The sequence below is a fragment of the Cyprinodon tularosa genome, unplaced genomic scaffold (assembly GCF_016077235.1).
Source record: "Cyprinodon tularosa strain WSP-4 unplaced genomic scaffold, ASM1607723v1 ctg165, whole genome shotgun sequence".
Lineage (NCBI taxonomy): Eukaryota > Metazoa > Chordata > Actinopteri > Cyprinodontiformes > Cyprinodontidae > Cyprinodon > Cyprinodon tularosa.
The window spans coordinates 1,084,016-1,105,340 of NW_024038483.1; the positions used below are offsets into that span (position 1 = coordinate 1,084,016).

At 36.5% G+C, this 21,325-nt stretch overlaps 1 protein-coding gene across 3 annotated transcripts in view; it reads left to right on the top strand.

Moving 5' to 3' along the window:
• Positions 1 to 21,325, top strand: part of arhgef10la (Rho guanine nucleotide exchange factor (GEF) 10-like a) — a 181,120-nt gene that overhangs the window by 31,677 nt on the left and 128,118 nt on the right. The window contains exons 6-13 of one of the 3 annotated variants that reach the window (XM_038280869.1): positions 7,748 to 7,831; positions 7,931 to 8,061; positions 9,192 to 9,287; positions 11,069 to 11,177; positions 12,231 to 12,331; positions 13,642 to 13,719; positions 14,498 to 14,677; positions 16,985 to 17,101. In XM_038280869.1, coding sequence (XP_038136797.1) covers positions 7,748 to 7,831; positions 7,931 to 8,061; positions 9,192 to 9,287; positions 11,069 to 11,177; positions 12,231 to 12,331; positions 13,642 to 13,719; positions 14,498 to 14,677; positions 16,985 to 17,101 — 896 coding nt within the window. The remainder of the gene's footprint in view (positions 1 to 7,747; positions 7,832 to 7,930; positions 8,062 to 9,191; positions 9,288 to 11,068; positions 11,178 to 12,230; positions 12,332 to 13,641; positions 13,720 to 14,497; positions 14,678 to 16,984; positions 17,102 to 21,325) is intronic. The other 2 variants (XM_038280870.1, XM_038280871.1) reach the window with 2 other exon arrangements.

A 21,325-nucleotide genomic window follows, 5' to 3' on the forward strand; every position in this document is an offset into this window, starting at 1 on the left:
TGCAGCCAGAGCAGCAAAGCTGCTTCAGCCGCGCGTCAGTACTAACTGGTACAAGCAGCAAAAATGAAGCAGCAGATGCGATTTTGCTGATTTTGCTGCGTGAACGTAGCATAACTGCACAAAGATCGCCACTGTGCTAGCAACGAGCATGCTTTTAACTGGGGGGTGTAGCAGTTCTCGCCGTAAAGCAAGACTGACTCTCACGAGACTTCTGAGCCTGTGGGTGCGGGTCGGTGCTCCTGCAGTTGCAAGTGCAGTATTTCCCCCACAGACCACCAGGGCGGCCGAGAATACCTTTGTTCAACCTGAAATGACTCATTTAGTCATCCAAAACGTTATGGAACACATTAATTAACTGAAAAATGTTGCATAGTGTCCCTTTAATATTTCAAATGTTCTGCATTGACAAATTTTAGATATGCATTTTATGTCCGCATCCAGTTATTTTCCCTCTCCTCTCACGCATTATGCACATCATTAAGCACCATTTTTCAGCCCACCCCTTCACTTCCAATACTTCATTGAAAAGCTTATCTCATTGGCTAACAAATTATTTCAATCAAAGTTTGATTGGTTATTTATTGGGGGAGTTCTAGCTGCACAAATAATACAGTGACGCATGCACCTGTGGATGGCGTTTCTCACATGCTGGACATTTCTGAGGTATTCTGGATACCGAGACAAAAAGACATGCTTGATGTTGAATAATCCTACATATATAAATAATAAAATGGCTGTCCTACAGTAGGTCTTTAGACACAGAAAAAAGCTTTTATCAACTTTGTTTTTACTTCCTCATGAAAAAAAGTAGCTTTGGTCCATTATTTCAACCTGATTCTATTTTATGGGAAATACAACTCAATATTACTTTTCTATTGGATGTTATGGACAAAATGGGCCCACTTATGCCAGGATATAGCATCTTAATGAATTCTAATTCCGTGAGAGATTATTAGTTGTTAGTGTTTAAAAAGTATAGTTGGCCTACAATTGAGTTGATAGTTGTTTTCTTTAGGATCACCTGATTCTAAAAAGGTATGACATGTTGGCTGTGGTTCACAAATAAGCTTTAAGTGCAGAACAAAATGTGACGTCAAAATGTCCATGGGCCAGACGTTGGGAGATGGACAATTTAACATAACTTAGACTTCGACAACTTTTATTGTGATCAAATGTTAACAGTGTAGAAGAAAAAAATTGTGGTGCAAAAAATGCATCGATATGGAAGTTCAGAGTATTAATATTTATATGGTTCATATATGCAGTGTTTTTGGTTTGGTGTTATCAGTGTGATGCAGATTCTGTGACATGATTTGGAGTTTTTCAGCAGTTCATTCTTCTGATGGCAGTGGGGAAGAAGATGTTGTGGAATCAGCTCCACCTATGCTGGAATACTCTTCCCAGAGGGCAGCAGGGAGAACAGTCCATGGTTGGGGAGTGAGGGGTCATTGATGATGTTACGGACTTGGGACAATATTTGGTAAAACATACATAGGTCCACATAAAAAGAAGTTAAGAAGAAATCTTAATTATGTAAACATATTCTGCCTAATGTCTACATTTACAAAGCAAAACGTAAAATCAAAACCAAACTAGCTCAGTATAGGGTAAAATCAAATGAGAAATCTTAGTCTTGCATTCATGTTTTTATACTTGCTGCTTTATAATTTTAGTCTTTAAACATCAGAGACTAGAGTATATATATTTGCATAATAATAACCTGCCAGCACGTGAAAATTGGTTCAAGGTGCTGTCAGAGTTTTTTCACATTGATCAAATTTACTTTATGTGGTTCATTATGAATAATGAATTAATTCCTGTTTGAAGAAGCAATCATTTGCCTTCAGTCCTTGAATGTTGTTATGCAATTGTTCTGACTTTGATTTGAAAATGCTTATCCCTTTTCTATTAATAATAATTAGTTATATTCATTATAATAGACAATTACTTAGGTTGCCTGCATCAGGCTTGACCCAATGAAATACTGCAGTTTTATATAAAGCAGAATAATCAAAAACATTGGAAGCAGCAGGTAGTGTGTGTGAATGTCTGTAAATGATTAAAAAAAAGAATATATATATATATATATATATATATATATATCTATATGTATGTATCTATATGTATGTATCTATATGTATGTATGTATGTGTATGTACACTATATTGCCAAAAGTATTTGCTCACCTGCCTTGACTCACATATGAGCTTAAGTGACATCCCGTTCCTAATCCATAGGGTTCAATATGACGTCGGTCCACCCTTTGCAGCTAGAACAGCTTCAACTCTTCTGGGAAGGCTGTCCACAAGGTTTAGGAGTGTGTTTATGGGAATTTTTGACCATTCTTCCAGAAGCGCATTTGTGAGGTCGCACACTGATGTTGGACGAGAAGGCCTGGCTCTCAGTCTCCGCTCTAATTCATCCCAAAGGTGTTCTATCGGGTTGAGGTCAGGACTCTGTGCAGGCCAGTCAAGTTCATCCACACCAGACTCTGTCATCCATGTCTTTATGGACCTTGCTTTGTGCACTGGTGCACAGTCATGTTGGAAGAGGAAGGGGCCAGCTCCAAACTGTTCCCACAAAGTTGGGAGCATGGAATTGTCCAAAATGTCTTGGTATGCTGAAGCATTCAGAGTTCCTTTCACTGGAACTAAGGGGCCAAGCCCAGCTCCTGAAAAACAACCCCACACCATAATCCCCCCTCCACCAAACTTTACACTTGGCACAATGCAGTCAGACAAGTACCGTTCTCCTGGCAACCGCCAAACCCAGACCCGTCCATCAGATTGCCAGATGGAGAAGCGCGATTCGTCACTCCAGAGAACGCGTCTCCACTGCTCTAGAGTCCAGTGGCGGCGTGCTTTACACCACCGCATCCGACGCTTTGCATTGCACTTGGTGATGTATGGCTTGGATGCAGCTGCTCGCCCATGGAAACCCATTCCATGAAGCTCTCTGCGCACTGTTCTTGAGCTACATGAAGTTTGGAGGTCTGTAGTGATTGACTCTGCAGAAAGTTGGCGACCTCTTCGCACTATGCGCGTCAGCATCCGCTGACCCCGCTCCGTCAGTTTACGTGGCCTACCACTTCGTGGCTGAGTTGCTGTCGTTCCCAAACACTTCCATTTTCTTATAATACAGCTGACAGTTGACTGTGGAATATTTAGGAGCGAGGAAATTTCACGACTGGATTTGTTGCACAGGTGGCATCCTATCACAGTTCCACGCTGGAATTCACTGAGCTCCTGAGAGCGACCCATTCTTTCACAAATGTTTGTAAAAACAGTCTGCATGCCTAGGTGCTTGAATTTATACACCTGTGGCCATGGAAGTGATTGGAACACCTGATTCCAATAATTTGGATGGGTGAGCAAATACTTTTGGCAATATAGTGTATATGTGTATGTATGTATGTATGTGTATGTATGTATGTATGTATGTATCTATATGTATGTATGTATGTATCTATATGTATGTATGTATGTATCTATATGTATGTATGTATGTATGTATCTATATGTATGTATGTATGTATCTATATGTATGTATGTATGTATCTATATGTATGTATGTATGTATCTATATGTATCTATATGTATGTATGTATGTATATATGTATCTATATGTATGTATGTATGTATGTATGTATCTATATGTATATATGTATGTATGTATGTATGTATGTATCTATATGTATATATGTATGTATGTATGTATGTATCTATATGTATATATGTATGTATGTATGTATGTATCTATATGTATATATGTATGTATGTATGTATGTATCTATATGTATATATGTATGTATGTATGTATGTATGTATCTATATATATGTATGTATCTATATATATGTATGTATGTATGTATCTATATATATGTATGTATGTATATATCTATATATATGTATGTATGTATATATCTATATATGTGTATGTATATATCTATATATGTGTGTGTATGTATATATATATATATATATATATATATATATATATATATATAACAAACCAAGAAATCAAACCATAGATGTCCAGAAAAAAGTAAGTTGTGTTTAATAAAGTGAAATGGCACAGGGAAAAAGTATTAAGACACTTATAGAAATGTATTTAATCATGTGCAAAAGCCTTTGTTGGCAATAACTGCTTCAAGACACTTCCTGTATGGAGAAATTGGTTGCATGCATTGCTCAGGTGTGATTTTGGCCCATTCTTCCACACAAACAGTCTTCAAGTCTTGAAGGTTTTGTGGGCCTCTTCTATGGAATCTGATTTCAAGTTCTTTCCATAGATTTTCTCTTTTTTTATTGGATTCAAGTCAGGTGATTGGCTGGGTTATTCTAACAGCTTTATATTTTTTCTCTGACATCAATTGAGTTTGCTTGGCTGTGTTTTCAGGGTCATTCTCTTGCTTAAATGTCCGCCCATGTGTCATCTTCATCATCCTGGTAGATGGCAGCAGATTTTTATCAAGATTATCTCTTTATTTTTATTTTTTTTTATCTGACAATAGTATATGCTGATGTTCCCATTTCCAAACTTCCCTGTTGGTATGGTGTTTTTTGGGTGATGTGCAGTGCCATATGACCTCCAAACATGATGTTTATTATGGCATCCAAACAGTAAAATTTTTGTCTCATCTGGCCAGGCTATAATCTCCCAGTATTTCACAGGCTTTTCTGAATGCTGTGCAGCAAAATTTAAACAAGATTCAACAAGCTTTATCTTCAGCAATGGAGTCTTGCTTGGTGAACGTAGATACAGGTCATGGCAGTTGAGTGCATTAATGAAACAATTGTACATACTAATTCCAGGTCTTTCTGAAGCTCTCAACAACTATTTTTGGCTCTTGGACAACTCTTAATAATTTAAGAGTTATTATTTTTTAATTCTTTTTACCACTCTTTTAGAAATCTTTTGACGAGCACCTGGTCATGGTCAGTTATGATGAAATGATGTTCTTTCAACTTCCAGATTATGGCCCCATCAGTGCTCATTGGAACATTCAGAAGTTAAGAAATCCTTGTAATCCCTGTAACCAGTGCCATCATTATTTGCAATAATAAGGTTGCCAAGGTCTTGAGAAAGCTCTTTACTTTTACATGGGCCAAGGGGCGGGATTGGTGTCTAATTACTGAGAGATTTCAGCTGGTTTCCTCACTTTCCATGCCTTTTTGCAATTTCCTTTCTTAACATGTTCATTACTTTTTACCTGTGCCATTCTGGATTATTACACATAACTTGATTTCTGGATATCTATGATTTGATTTCTTTGTGTGTATGGATTGCATGGTGAAAATGTCATGTCAATAGCATCTCTAGAAATATATTTACTGATATATATATATATATATATATATATATATATATATATATATATATATATATATATATATATATACACACACAAATGTATGGGTGTGTTTCTGGAAGGTTTCTTCAAGGTCCTGTTGTGGATTATGTGCAAGTAATCCACAACAGGAAAGCAGCACATCTTCAGTAAGATTAATTAAAAAAACGTGATTTTATGCTGTTTAGAGCTTAGAAGAGTGTGCAGACAAATCAGGGTTTAAAGCCAAATCAATAAAGCTCACTGAGGTAAATTAGGCTGAAACACTCTCAAAGCAGTTAATGACAAATCCTGCCAGGCGTGGAGACGGAATGGGTCAATAGCTCAAACAAGCTGGATACAATCGTGTCACGTCACGTGAACAAAGCCGTTAGGGCAACATCTAGAAAAGATGTGCCAGATCTCCCTAAGGACATGAGCTTTTAAATAAAGTAACTAGACACTTTATTAGGTACAGCTGTTCAACTGCTTGTAAATGCAAATGACAAATCAGACAAATGCACAGCAACAGCATAACACAATTAAGCCTACGGACTTGAGAGTGAGAACTCTCTCTCTCAATGAGAACTTGCTGAGGAACAGCACAAAAATGTAAATGGGGATGAAAGATGATTTGAATGACTTTAAATTCAGTAAGGCTTTTGGTCCTGGATTATAGTTTGGACTTAAATATCTTTAAAGAAGAATTTATCCACTGGGATTTCCAGCCATATTTATATCTTTAGCTTACAGAAATAGGCCCAGGACAGAAAATATCAATTGTGCAGCCATTATTTGAATTAAAAAATGCTCCGTTCATGTGAGGTTTAGAGGAGGACTGGTGGGCTGAGATTAAGTGTACCTCCATATCTTTGTTAAATGCACAATAAGTAATTACAGGATTTTTGTATCTTCTAAGATTTTAATATTCCTGCTCCAAAAAAGTATAAGTCAGTGCAATTGGTTTTATTTAACCTTGAACAGATTGACATTACATTGAAGTTTGATCTCACTCTATTATACCTTGGGTTAAAGTTGAAAGAATATAACTGAATTAGAATCTGTTTATGATTATTTCATGATATATTTTTGTATTATAGATTCAATTCTTTCACAAAAATGATGTAATGATAAGGCACTTTCTAGATGTAGATGCACTACATAAATAAACCAAATCCAAATTAAGTAACTGAAAGTCTAGAAGAGGAAGGCAACAGGGTACAGTAGATGCCACTCTTTTTATAGTACAGATCATGAAACTGAGGCTACAGTTTGGACAGTTTGGGAAACTGAGGTTTGAAATCCTATTAGCTTCATCATACAGATTTAGGTTTAAGTATAAATAACACAAATAAATGGACCCCTCCTGCATCAAATTTATTGTTTTAAATTGCTGCTTCTGATATAATGGTGTTGATTTTTTTCTGCTAAAGTATTATTAAGAATTGTTTACACTCCAGTCTACCTTAAAGGCATAGTGGAGGATGTTCTTCTTCTGGGTGGTTTATCAAAAATAATTGTTCCTTCTAATGTCAATCATTCTGGTGATATGTTTACGTAAGGCTGTCCTATGTGCTCGTCCCCATTTCCACTTACCTTTGGTGAGTCTGCCATAGTGGAAAAATTGCAAATCTTCCTTTGGAAAGTAAGCTTGTATGAGCGATACAAACAGCAACTTTTAAACAGAGCGTGCACGAGGAGAAATGGGCTTGCACATGCTCTTGCACACATTTTATAGACCTTCCCCTCTCGGGAGCGTGTAAAGTGTTGTGCTTTTTAAATTTTTTATTTTTTTTAAAGAGGAAAAATTGGTGAAAATCCTCCACTATACCTTTAATATTTTTCCAGACCATTTCCTTCCTTTTTTACCATAGTCTAGCCATATTCTGAGGCTCATGTGATCTCAAACTTGTGCTTTTTATTTCAGAATAGTTTATTTTTAATGTTTAACTATATCTGGCTACATGGTCATTGAGTATCTTTGGGATTTGGTTGCATAGAAGCTTTGTGTCGATAAAAAAATCTGAATCAAGTATGTGATGAATCACTGAATGTCCCTGACACCTTGTTACATCTATGCACACAAGAATTAAACCCATTCTAAAGGCAAACGGGGGGCAAGATGCCAGCAAAGTGTTCCAAATGGAGTGACTGGAGTGTGTTTTTAGGTCTAAATGTCATTATAACAAAAGCAAGTATTTTTTTTCTTCGGTTAGCCTCAAGAGATAAAGACAAGAAAGCAACTGGATTAGAACATTTTTGTTGTTTTTTTTCTCTTGAGAAAAATAACATTTGATCTATCTACAGAAAGTACTAAAATTCCAAAGAAAAAAAGATTAAAGATAAAAAGCAAACAGCACGTGTTTGCACACCTTGATGTCACTTTGTTCTTTCTATTTTTTTCTGTCTGTGTTGCAGACACAGAATCAGGAGCACCTGAGGCTTCTTCAGATGTGATCTATGATGACGTTGCCAGCGAGGAACCTCTTTCTCCCGATGAAGGTCGGCCACTGCAGAGTCGTGTTTGCTACAAATGTTTGCTCTCTCATGACCTCAGACCTCCAGCTCCTGACCTGCTGTGTACTGTATTTGTGTGTTCAGCAGACATGATCTATGAAGATGTCCAGAGAGATGGCGGTACTCTGGAGAGAAACAATGGGTGGAGCTCCAGCGAGTTTGAGAGCTATGATGAGCAATCTGATAATGATGCCAAGCTGCCGGCAAGAAGCAAGGTAGATCACATGTCAAATAGTCCCATTATCTGTGTATTTTTAATGGTATCTAGACAGGTCAGGTTGTTTGGGATAGTTTTCAGCTCCTAATACAATATCAAGGAGAATATTTCATCTGCCGCCTCTCTTGTGCAGAACTCTTTATTAATGTATAGAAGTGGAAGGAAGCAGTAAAGGACATAAAAAATGCATAAAAGGCTGTCAAGTTTTATGCGAGCATTGTGAGATGAAAGTAAACATGAGACATTTCTGTTTGAAGAGCCACAGATTCCCTTGCCTCTTTTCTGCCAGCAGTGCTGGTAATCACTATGATACACCAGAGTGTGTCGCTTCCACATGATGGCACTGTGTGCACATTCACATTGTGCTGCATTTTCTTTATGCTCCAGAGGCTTTTAAAGTGACTCCATCATTGCAGACATATGGAAAATCTGTAGTTGAGTCATTATTAATGTATAGATTTTTACCTGCTTTTATAAAATTTTGAACGTTGAAGGTTTTTTCCCATAAATAATAATATACCAGAGGATCCAGTTTCGAAATAATAAATTGGAAAACAAAGAAGCCAGAGGTAACAAATATGAATTAGTTGTTTGGTAATTACATGGAGGTCCAGTGTGAAAATCCACCAACTAATCGGTTGGCAGGTTTGTCTCAGGCTGCTGAACAAAAGGAAGAATTCAGGTGTGCTGGATTCTATCATTAATGAAAAACAAAAACAAAAATACCCTCAACTATTAAAGTCCAGCGGCCTTCGTCAGAGTCACATTGTTTTTAATTAGTTTCACCCAATTCATTTTTCACCCAGCGAAGCCTGTGTTCTTGTTTGAAGAACCTGGGAGAGCTGCATTGAAGTTTGCTTAGGTAATATTTGCTTCAAACTGATTGCAGCCACTCTGAACCCTATATAAATCACTAGCCATTAGCCACAACCTTGTCGACTAAAGCAGTGCAACATGTTTCCAATCTATGCGCTCCTGATTAATTCCCAGTGTTTCACAGACTTTCCTTCTGCTTAATGGCTTCGCATACAATTTCCCCTTTGTATTCCCTTTCTCTTGCTTTTCTCTCTCCTTTGGCTTTTGCGGCTTACATTCAATGCACCTGTGCTCCACCCCATTCCCCTGTAGCTTTCACCTGAAGTGCTTCGGTTGAGGGAGCGGTGCGCCAGGACCAGGCGCGAACTTGCTATGAGGCTGCCTGGAAAGCACAACTATGACATTAAGGTATAATCCCAATTAACAAGTTTACACAGTTACAGGGGTCTTAAAAAATTTATGTTGCGATTTTTGAGAGTTAAAAATATTAACATAGAATTAAATACTTTCAAAACTTTTTCAGGTTAAAATGATGAATTATATATCCTATACAATTCAAATAAAAATTGCACAACATTTTAAAAGATAATAAACATGAGGCAGAGAAGAGAGCCATTTAATATTTTAATAAATATTCAAATTAGTAAAACTGGATGTTTCTTCATAACTATTAAAATGGCAAAAAAGGTCACATAGACTTTCAGGTGAGATTGTACTAAGACGGTGTCATACTTCCCTTCATTGTTCTGGACCAAGGAGTAAGATTGTAAACCAAAGGAAGTTTAATTACCAAAGGAAACATCCTCATCTGGCTAAACTCTCCTCATCCTGGGTAGGAAAAGTGGTCAGTTCAAACAACCTAACAATGTTTTGAACCCCAATTGTTTTGTTGTTGTTTTTTTCATAAAACAACACTACCCATTGCAAAAAAAAAAAAAAAAAAAAAACATATACTGCTGCATCATCCTTACTTTCTTTTTTTTTCTTTCTTTTTTTTTTTTATAAATTTTGGTTGTTGTCTTTTATTTCTTTTTTTATTTATTTCTTTTTTATTTGTGTAGTTAATTATTAACCCAAATCTTTTTGTCATCTGCTTGAATCCAAACATTTAGTCAAATAAAAAAAAAGTAATAATAAATCACTTAGCTAATATTTAAAGTTTGCAGTTCCTGAGACAGAGTTCTAAATACAGTCTGAAAGAAAATCTGTGAAATCCAAAAAAAGGGTTTTGGAGAACTTTCCAATGGGGCTGGCATATACACCCCAATGGAAGAAGATTCAGTGTAGAAATTAAATTTAACAAAGTTTTAGTTTTAAGTGTTTAAACATTTATGCAAACACGGTGCTGCAGCCCTTTGTTTTAGTGTGACCAATAATTCAGGTGTTTTATCTTTTATCATTATTAAGCTGTATTAAGTTGAATAAAGATTTTTTGTAATCCAACCTTTTTTTAAAGAATGTGTACACCTTTCTAACCCACTGTGTCTCACATTATTTCAAAGCAGAACCCAACTCCCTCTGCCCAAATATTTAACTATGAGATTGATGATCCCCCTGAGCTGATATATGTAATCTATTATGCTCAGCTGACACAATGGCTTAATTGGCTCGCTATGCCATCCTTCTTAACTCTTCCAATGCTCTGTGGCCTTGCTTTGAGACTATTGATTGGTCTGTTAAGCTCCATTTTATTTTTCCCTGCCTCGTTTAATATCAGAGAAAATTATGAAAACCATTAATTATTAAATAATAGTCGGCGGGTTTGCCTCCATAAACATCGATACAACTTGCTTCCACTTTCTGACCTACTTTCTCATACTAGCATCATTTAAAAATACTACTCTCCTGAGTGTATTCTGGGTCTGTGGAGTCTGGTTGCATGGCCTTTTTAATGCTCAGGGAGCACTTGTGGTCAGCTGAATTTTTCCCATGCTGAGTAAGGAAGCTGATGTGGATCTCCCTCACTTACAATAATCTTTCCATGATATGCTCCTAGGCTCCCTGATTAAAAAGCTGTACAGCGACCCGCGGGGGAGTCGCAGATGGTGAGGCTCATGATGAGCCTGCGGAGCGACACTTCTCTCTGTCTCTCTCCGGAGGAGCCCTGTGGAGTATCAAGCCACCGCAGCATGGCACTTCCCTCCTGCTCTGATGCTCCTTTGTTGTCTCTGTGTGCTCCACGCAACCAGGTTCAGCAGCTCATGAGGGCAGCGAGGACGGGAACGAAGGATGGGCTCGAGAGGACCAAAATTGCCGTCATGAGAAAGGTGTCATTCCTGCAGAGAAAAGATCAACTGGGTAACTGAAGAACTTAAAAAAAAATTGCTGCTCTTGAGTTATGAGTTTAGAAAGATGTGAAATTTTCAAACAAATCAGTAGCTGTTTTAAAGACATTGCAGCATTTATATTATAAAAGGCCTTTTGCTTGGTTATAAATCTAGCCGAGCCAAGTCAGATAGGAGCAACTACGATGGTTTGGGTAGAAAGTCTTATTTTTCTTTCTTTTTTTTCTTTATAGAAATCCCTTAAGGCAAACATGAAAGAACACTGAAAGAAAAGATCTTACAGATTATATTCAAAATAAATGAAAAAAGACAAGCATTTGCAGTTTTAAATAAGGTTTGGGGAGTTGGATGGTGGTGGGGGGGGTGAATAAAGTTTCTAGATGTTAAAAAAGAGAAAGCATTGCATGTGGTATCAAGGAGCCTGTCTTTCAGGAACCCTTGCCTCACATTATAGAGAAATCAGCATCCATAAAATGAAAAGCAGAATTATTAAGATAAATACAGTATTGAACTCATGCCTGAAACACATCTCTAAGTCATTACATACAGTAAAGGGTAAGTTAGACAGTGGGTATTGATCTTTAGGAATCTACGAATCATTGCATTTGTATTGTATTTTTCTTCCAACAATTTTTCATCATAACAAATAATTTCATTCAACCCATAAGGCCTTCTTATGCTGAGATTAAATGTTTATGGGGGAACTGAGGATTTTTTTTTTTTACTGTTACATGTAGGTGCCATTGCAGGGATACTGCAAGAATGTGCTGGATTACTTTTGCACCCATTTTACTCCTACATAGAGTATTGTCCTGAATTTTCTTGGTTTCGCTTTTCCCTTACCTCTCCCTTTCTCTATCTCACATTTCCTCAGCTCTTTTTTTCCTTTAGAGAGTTCAGAAGTTTCTTCATATTTTAGACGTAATAAACTTAGCGTGTCGCTGCGTCTCCAGCTGCTCTGAGATCTGAGGAATGCCTTTCTGTTATTCTCTGTCCTTGTCACATTCTTTGTCACACACTTTCAAACCCGTTCTACTTTTTCATTTTTTTTTTTTTAAATCTGCAGAAGAGGAGGATGATGCTGGTTACCTGGATGTGGCTGTGTCAGAACTGAAGCATCCTCCCCCGCAGCTGAGCCCCATGCCAGAAGGGCTGACCAACCACCAGGTGCAGCTGACAGCAGCCCCGTCACACATGAGAATCTGTAACAGCTACACTGGTTCACAGCTTAGAAACTAGTAGTTTGACTAGAAAAGCTGTGGAATGGTGCGACGTGCACTGTTTCGTAGAGTGTATTATAGGGGAGAGGCTTGTCACTTTGGTAAATTGAAAATAGAGCTTTCTAACATGTGGTGAAAGTAGAGAAAAGGGTCTATTTGAACTCAAACAAAAGTGGTTTTGGTACAAAGCCGACTGCAAAAATCAAGCAAGACTCGAGCCTCTTTTTATTGTGTTCTGCGCTGCAGGGTAGCATTTAATATGTTTTCTGCAAAGATCACATAACCCGGTGACAACATGATACAAATGCACAAAAGAAAAAAAATGGATGAAGCAAACATTTATTGAATTGGTGCTTCTACAAATTGTCAGGTCTGCATTTAACAAGAGCGTCATTGTCCATATATATAAATTTTTATTGTTTCCCAATGTGCTAATGGATTTCATAGGAACTGAAAACAGATTTTTTTTAATCTACCTGTCATTTAAAATTTGTTGTTTGCCAAGTCACCACCAGATACGTCAAACTCAGTGCCTTGTGTTGTAGCCTTAGAATCAATAAGTTGTTATATTTCTATTCAACAAGATAACATTTTGTAAAAATTTCGTAAAAGGGAACCGGAAGAAAAGAAGAAAATTCCTATAAAACAAACAAGCCTGGTAAGGTATAGAATAAACAGGGACTCCCAGGCAGAGGAAAATATAAAATTGTCCTTTCTACAGACATAGGACAGCTGCCTCTAGTTCCAATCAGCACCAATCACCTGGGAACCTTTAACACACACACACACACACCCACGCACACACACACACACACACACCACCACACACACACCCACACAGACACTAGAGCCATAAACACATCAAACTGTGCTCTGTGACAATTGCTTCCAGTGTTGCATCCATTTCTAAACCCGATTCAATGGTAAGTAGCTTTAGGATTATGCTTCTGGCTGATAAAGTAGGAATTTTTTATTCAGCATTTCTAATATATGTTTGCTTTAAAGGCCTAATTCTGTTTGTAAAAGCAGTGCATTCTAAAACTGCTTAAACAGCTGCTCTCATGTCGCAGCACCTCCAGTGATTCAGCTCGTTCAAACTGACCGACTCCTCTCGGAGTCTTTTTCTCCCGTGACTAACACATGATTATGGTGTAATCCATCAACCAGTGCCACACTTAACTGAAAGCACGCCACACACCGCAGCCCGATCATGTCCCGTTAGAGTGCGAGCTTCTGACTGATCTGTTGTCCACGCAGGTTGTCAGGCGCCATATCCTTGGCTCCATCATTCAGAGCGAGCGGAGCTACCTGGAGTCTCTCAGGAGGATCCTGCAGGTGAACTGTTTAGTCCTCCTGTCCTCTTCTGCCACATGCAATATCATCACAGTTTAGCTATTGTAAATTACACTGAGATGAGAAGCAGCGATATTCATCAAATTATCAAGGTGTCTGTGCATAAATAATCTTGATAAAACACCTATGCTTTGTGGGAGGGGACTTCATGCTGACGCTGAGAAAGAGAAGCTGTCAGACTTAAACCATGGGGTGCAGTCACTCCTCTTTCATTTTCATTGATGAAAAGAAAAGAGACCTCTCATCTTGTCATCATGCAAAACGTAATAAGAACTAGTTAAAATAATTATTTAAGATACAGTTTTAATCTATTATGCTGTGAGAACTTTTATAGTAGATACAGAATGCGTTTCCATTATTAAGAATTGTCATTTATGTTCATGTTTCATTGTAAGGTTCAGTGCTTTAAAACTCTTTGTTGATTTAAATAGCCAAATGGTGAAGTAAATGCAGTGTGTCCAGACATATCACGTAATTAGATAAAACAGGCACTCGGCACAAAAGAAAATGTTCAATACTGTTTTAACGTCACGATAAGGCTGCACAGGTTTCCGCTGCTGCTTTTTGATGTTGTTTTTATCTGTTTGTGAATTACTGCAGTGGGTTAGAGAGCAGAAAAAGAGGTAAACATTTTGCCATTCTGTGAAAGTCCATCATCAATTATTGTTCCGAGTCTAAGTTGTGAAGGTTGTTGTTGGAGGAAATTGCTCATGTCTGTCAATCTACAATTACAATTTATTTTTTTTCTCATTCTCAACAGGAGTACCATAGACCATTGATGGAGGCTGAGCCACGCATACTGAGCCCGAGAAAGATCCGGCCCATTTTCTACCGAGTCAGAGAGATCACACAGTGCCACTCCATGTTCCAGATTGCTCTGGCTTCCCGTGTGGCAGAGTGGGACAGAAGTGAGAAAATCGGGGACTTGTTTGTTGCCTCGGTTAGTGTAAATTACAGACATCAAACTATCCACTCACAGTTCGGCTAATGTGTTATTACAGATGACACCAGATATATACATGTGTGATATAAAAAAAGACACTCTAATATTGAATTAGAAATTTTTTTTTCAATACTTTAGGACAGTAAGGATTTTTTTTCTACATAACTGAACGATAGCGACTGCTTGAACTGGTCTGATGGAACTTAAAACACACCGACCGAGGAAAATTGCAGAATTTTGCCAATTTGGTTCATCCTTGAATCTTATTTCCAATGGCCCTAAATTTTCACGTCTATCTGTTCAAATAATCAGATTGGAAAAGAATAGAATAGAAAAAAATAGAATGGATATTTTTTCCCCACAGTGTGGATAGTCACCTATCACTGGCAAAAACAGGGAAAATAAAAGCTTGTAGGTACGCAAGACTGAAAAAATATGAAAAAGAATAAAGTTCAAAAAGTGAAAATAGATTATTATATGCACATACATACAAGCTTGGAGGGTTTACCAAATGCACTGTTAAAAAAGAAGATGGGTTTGATACCCCAGAGGTGAATGTGTTTGTTTGTTTCTTTTTTTTTTTTTTATCAGTAAAGAAATCTGAGTATCAGACCCTGAACAAAAACAAACAAAATCTTTTAAAGATTCTGGCTAAAAGCAGTGAGAGAATGTCAATATCCACAGCAAAAACAGAGATCAGCTGGAAGGCCAAACAGCAAAGAAAACAGCCATTGCTCTACAAGCAACATAAAACAGCAAGATTACTGTTCCACAATGTGCACCAACACCAATTCTTTTTGAGACATGTCTTGTGTTCTGATAAAACATAATATAAGCGTTTAGCCATAAGGAGTATTGTCTCATATAAAGGAAAATATGTTGAGCTTACAAACCTGAAACACCATCCCAACTGAGAAGTATGGAATTATGAAAGTATGTTGGGGGCTCTGCTGATGCATCAGGTTGGGATCATGACGAAAATGTAAATACGAACATAACATCTGAGGAAATCATCCAGGAGGTTAAAGCTAAAGACAAATTGGTCTTGGAAACTGACAATGACCCAAAGTATGAAGCCAGGTTAGTTTCAAAGAGGATCAAGGACAGAAGTCGATGTTTTGTTCTGTTCACAGAAGAAATATTGGGAAGAAAAGTGACCTATAAAGATGACTTGTTTACTGCCTCAGAAGGAATGAGCTAAAATACCTGATTAATTACAGTGAGATAACAGAAGAATCCTTAAACGACACTAAAACCATTTCACCCAAGTCATACAGTTTGAAGACCAAATAATAACTCTAAATACTAGGTAAGCGCGTGTTAGATCAGACTTTGGAGAAAAAAATCCTAACTACCCCCAAAAAAGGACAAATTAAACGTAATTGGTTGTTTAAAAAAAGTTATGGAAAAACATTAGTCATTAGTTTGGGTAGAACCATTCCCTTTACCCAGCTGTTTTCTATTGGACCTAATTTCTTAGTCATTGTTAGCTCTATTATGATGGGCAAACAGGCATAGTTTACCCCAAACATAATCAGTTACCAGCATTGCAAATATCTCCACTGCATCAAATGCTCTCAGGAATATAATCTTTAGCAGTAGCAGTGTGCATTTTAGGTTTCTTTTTCAAGCTTCTGCAGAGTGTGTGCTCATCCATATGGTCTGCTCATTATTTGCCTATTAGAGGGACTTGTTTGATCCTTTTCTGTGTTGCTTATTATTGTGCTGTTCAATTGATATTCTAAGACCTACTGTGCATCAAATGAAGCCACATTTGACAGTGAAATAGCTGGGACAGTATACAGCCCACATCGGCCTGCTCCTGCCTTACCTCTACCTGCAGAGTCTGCAGTAATAACAGAGCCAGCAGGGTCCTAAGGGAAACTTAGAGAAAAGAGGGTTAATTCCTTCATCTGATTTGCCAATTTCCCATTACTCCTCATATTGTCGCTATCAGCCGCCTGGCGTAGGTGTAATTGTGGAAGGAGAATAGATATTTACCACAGAACAGTCACACGCAGCTGCACTCCCACACAGACCCCCACCTCATTCTTCTCTGTAAACCATCCTACATGGATTGGGAGGGTGATTTGTTTACCATTCCAACAACTAGAATGAAAAACAAACAGTAGATCTTCAGTTTTTAGCCTCTTCTTTGCAAAAATATTCAGTCAGAGGAAAATATCTGTGCATGTTATTAGAAAACAATCCATAAGGTGATAAAAGACAATGCTATTCTGGTGGTGTGTGACATTCAATAAATATATATTTTGCTGTTAAAACTTCTTTTTTTTTTTTTTTCAGTTTTCTAAGTCCATGGTCCTGGATGTGTACAGTGAATACGTGAACAACTTCACCAATGCAATGGCTCTCATTAAAAAGGCATGCATGTCCAAACCGGCATTCTTGGAATTTCTAAAGGTAAATATAATTCTTGTTGAGATATATTGCATTTCAACACTGCTTTCCTATAATTAAAGTACCCATTTTATATTTTTAGGTCCTTGCTTTTTTGTTTTAAGCCTTTGACCTTAAGAATTCTTAAAAGGTTTAAAATTTTAAAGAGCTTCTACAACACTCAAGATACATTTTACAGATTTAGAGTAAGGAAATACATAATCTGGATAATCTCCCTCATGTTGGTCTATTCATAGTTATGTCAAAGAGTGTCAGGGTTTCATTATTGGTTAAAAGAAAACCAATCACATGCTAGACTTAATAAACCAAACCTTAAATTAAAAAACTATGTTTAACATCCTTGAAGTTGCTAGCAAAGTTAAATGTCTTGCATTTAAGAACTTAACCATTCTATAATTAGCTGATTTTGTATAAATACAGTATAAAAAAGTTGTAACCTACAAGGATCTTGCATAAAACTAATAAGGATACTCAAAAGGTCTTGAAGTTTTATTTATTTTAAGATATTAAGATTGAATATAAGCCCTACAGAAAATAAACACTACATATTCACAACTGCTGGGATTTAATGTGGAGTTCCTGTCTGTTCAGTGTTGCTTCCGAATGGTTCCCATTTTAAATTATAGAAGGCTAATATTCAATAGTTGGTTTTTGATTTGGTGTTGTGAAGATTTTAAATAAACTATTTCAACAGAAGGTGACAGAGGTAATGAGAATGTTAAACATGAATATATTGGCTTTAAATCTATGATTTTTCTTTTTACTGTTGGTGTTTATTTATTTTTTTGTTTTTTTTTTTATAACTCAACAACCAAACTTTGTTAAAGGATTTTCTGATGTAATGAATCGCAATAATGATGATATGCTATATTTGGAGTCACAAGTATAATTTCATAAATCTAAAAAGCTCTAGCATTTGGATTCACTGGATATTCTGTACAGATATTATATTTCCTTGTATAACATTATTCCTGCCTGTGTTAAGAAATGATTATATTATAAACCAATATCAGCTCGATTTTATTGCTTTAGAAATGAAAAAGAGGACCAACAAAAAAACATTAATTCAATGTAATAGACTTTGCAGATGTTGAAATATGAATTATAGTTAAAAACATCTCTTACTAGTTAACATTCAAATGGGTTGTTAAATATTAGGGGTTACCTGTGGGCACAGAAGGCAATAGATCCTCAAACGAAAACATGAAATTTCAGTTTGAGGACTGAGTTCATATAATACTAGGAATGGTGAACTGAAAAAAAATATAAAGCATCTATAATGTTTAAAGATACTTTTTTTTTTTTTTTAACCATTATCATCAATAAGTGATTTTTAGTATAAATGTGAAAAGTCAAAACTTAGATAATCTCAGGGCATCCTATTGACGAGGAGCTTCTAAAGCTTGTTTTTAGGTTTAGAAGGGTCTGCTTTTTTTATCCTAAAATATTTTCTCAGAAAATGTCTCACAGTCTCAGGCACACTCTATTCTAGGAAATTGTTGTGGAAGTGTTACTTAGAAATAGTTAAGATGAAGAAGATTATCTGTGGAAAAGATGAGCCAAGCTGGACATTTTTTCTAACAGCAACAACAAAATACGCTTTCTAAAGATTTAGTAAACATATTAAACATTCCTTTATTGCATTTTCATTATTTAATCAATACGCAACTTTTTTTTTTCTGTTTACATCATGTATTGCTTTAAGTCTTCCTACATTAATAAAATGAATGCTTTTAGGATATGGTGCCAAAAATAAAACTAAATAAAAAGGAACATTTGAAGGAAGCGGGAAGAAAGCAGAATAGAGGTTCACCCTCGTTTTTTGTTTAGCAGCAGACTTTGTTTTACCAGTAAACTACGTACAGTAGAACTCTATATGATTGCAGGACATACATCTGTATTATGTCACAAAGATTTTAACTTCAGTAAAGCATGGATAGTGTTCCATGTCACAGAGGTGCTTTGCTGCCTCATTGTAATAAAAAAAAACTGATGAAACTAGGCAAGTACCATTTTAGTTATATTAGGATTTCCTATTCTTTCTTTATGCAAAAATGTATTTTCTAAATACAAGTCCTTGAGTAGAATAAATTATTCAAACACAGATCCCACAACAGAAGAAAATGTATGTTTAAAAGGCAAAGTGCTAATTTTTGATCATCTCCAGTAAAGCCTTTTAAAGACAATGACATGAAGTAGCAAGAAGGACTTCTGCAAAATGTCAAACCACTAACTGAAAAACTGAAGCAGTAGAGAGAATACCACTCCACCTTTGACAGTTTGGTGGTTAAGATGCATACTATTCAGATAGTGTGCAGTATTTACATGGTTTTAGAGCATCTTGATGTAAATATTTAATGTCTAAATCTTGTACAAACAACAGAGCTTCTGCCAAAAATCCCCTTTTTTCATTTGACGTCAAAGTTTTCATTATTAGTGCAAAACAATGATTTTTTCCAAAACATTATATTTAGAGACACACTGGGTCATTTTAAAGATCACACTATACCAATTAGTTTAATGTAAACAGTTAATATTTATTATCTAGCATAAGAAATATGCTGTTTTTTAAACTTTTTATTTTGAAGTATTGAATTATTGAATTATTATATACATTCAAATGCACTGGGTTCAGTTGGTTGAGTGATAATCTAAAGACATAACTGGCCAAATAAGAGATTCTTATTCTTTACCTCAAATTAGCATGAGGGATATGCCATCTATTTAAAATTGTTCTGATAAATGCCAACACTTCTTGCAGAGGTCTCAGGTTGCCTGGTAACAATTGCAAATTTATTCCGTAAGGTCACTGACAGGATCAGAAATGCATTTTATAAGTATTCTACATTTAAATAATATATAATGGGTAGAGGTGGCATTTTGCTTTCTGAGAAGTAAGAAACTTTATTTAGATAACTGTTACCGGAATCTGCCATTCATTGAGTAAAAAATCCACCTTAAAGACACCCATTTCTGGTTATAAGTAGAAAAAAGAAACAAATCCACGTTGTCTTTGACAAATATGTGGTATGTTGTTATAAGTGCTCAGGTAATCAAGTTTAATATGCTGCACTTTATCTAAGACGAAAGAAAGTATTTATCCTTGATAAAAAAAACTAAATAAATAAAAAATACTTTTAAGTGTTCCCTCAGCCATTACATGTTGACCGATGAAATAGGTTGGAGCCACCCTAAAGCAGTAGTCTCAAACTAATTAGCTTTTATTTATATATATATATATATATATATATATATATGTGTATATGTGTGTGATACTGACATAGTTTATGGTAAATGGTAAATGGCATGTACTTATATAGCGCCTTTATTCAAGTTAGGAGACTTGACCAAAGCGCTTTACACTACATTCATTCACCCATTCACACACACACTCACACACTGATGGTGGCAAGCTACATTGTAGCCACAGCTGCCCTGGGGCTCACTGACAGAAGCGAGGCTGCCGTACACTGGCGCCACCGGGCCCTCTGACCACCATCAGTAGACAATGCAGGTGAAGTGTCTTGCCCAAGGACACAACGACAATGAAAGTCGGAGTCGGGGCTTGAACCGTCAACCCTTCGATTTCAGGGCAAACTCCTACATCCAACGCCACTGTTTAGTCATTTTATATACAATAGGTGTGTAGGCCTAAATGTTTCAGCTCTACTAGGACTAGTTTTGGAGACCACTGCTTTAAAGGAAGATAAAATAGGTTATAAATGCACTTATTCTTGCATCTTCTAGCTTTTTCTTCTGCTAAAATCAAAACAAGATTTCTTTACTAAACGGAGTAAAACAGCAAATGAAAAATAAAACAAAATAGCTGTGCAGTTCAAAGCACACAGCAAACAAAATATGATCCAAAATGCTCAGTTTTGAAAGGTCAGACAAAGAGAGGACATAGAGTTTCTTGTTTGCTGTTTGATTAAAAAATAAAAGTCGTCTATTATTAATTTCATATTCCTCCCTGGTTTATGGGCTACTATTGTTCTCTCGTTGCTCGCTGAAGAGGTTGGAAATGATTTTGACAGAGCCAGTATCAAACATACTGACATGCAAGTCCAAGATTTGTTACATTACAGAAAGGCTCTGTGATCCAGCCACAGTGAATATGATTATGACCCACTTTGACTGGGTTATAATCATATTCAGTGTAATCTTTTTACTTTCTGCTCCATTCCCCTGAAGACCTCTACTTTGAACTTTCTCTGAGTTTCCTTAGCG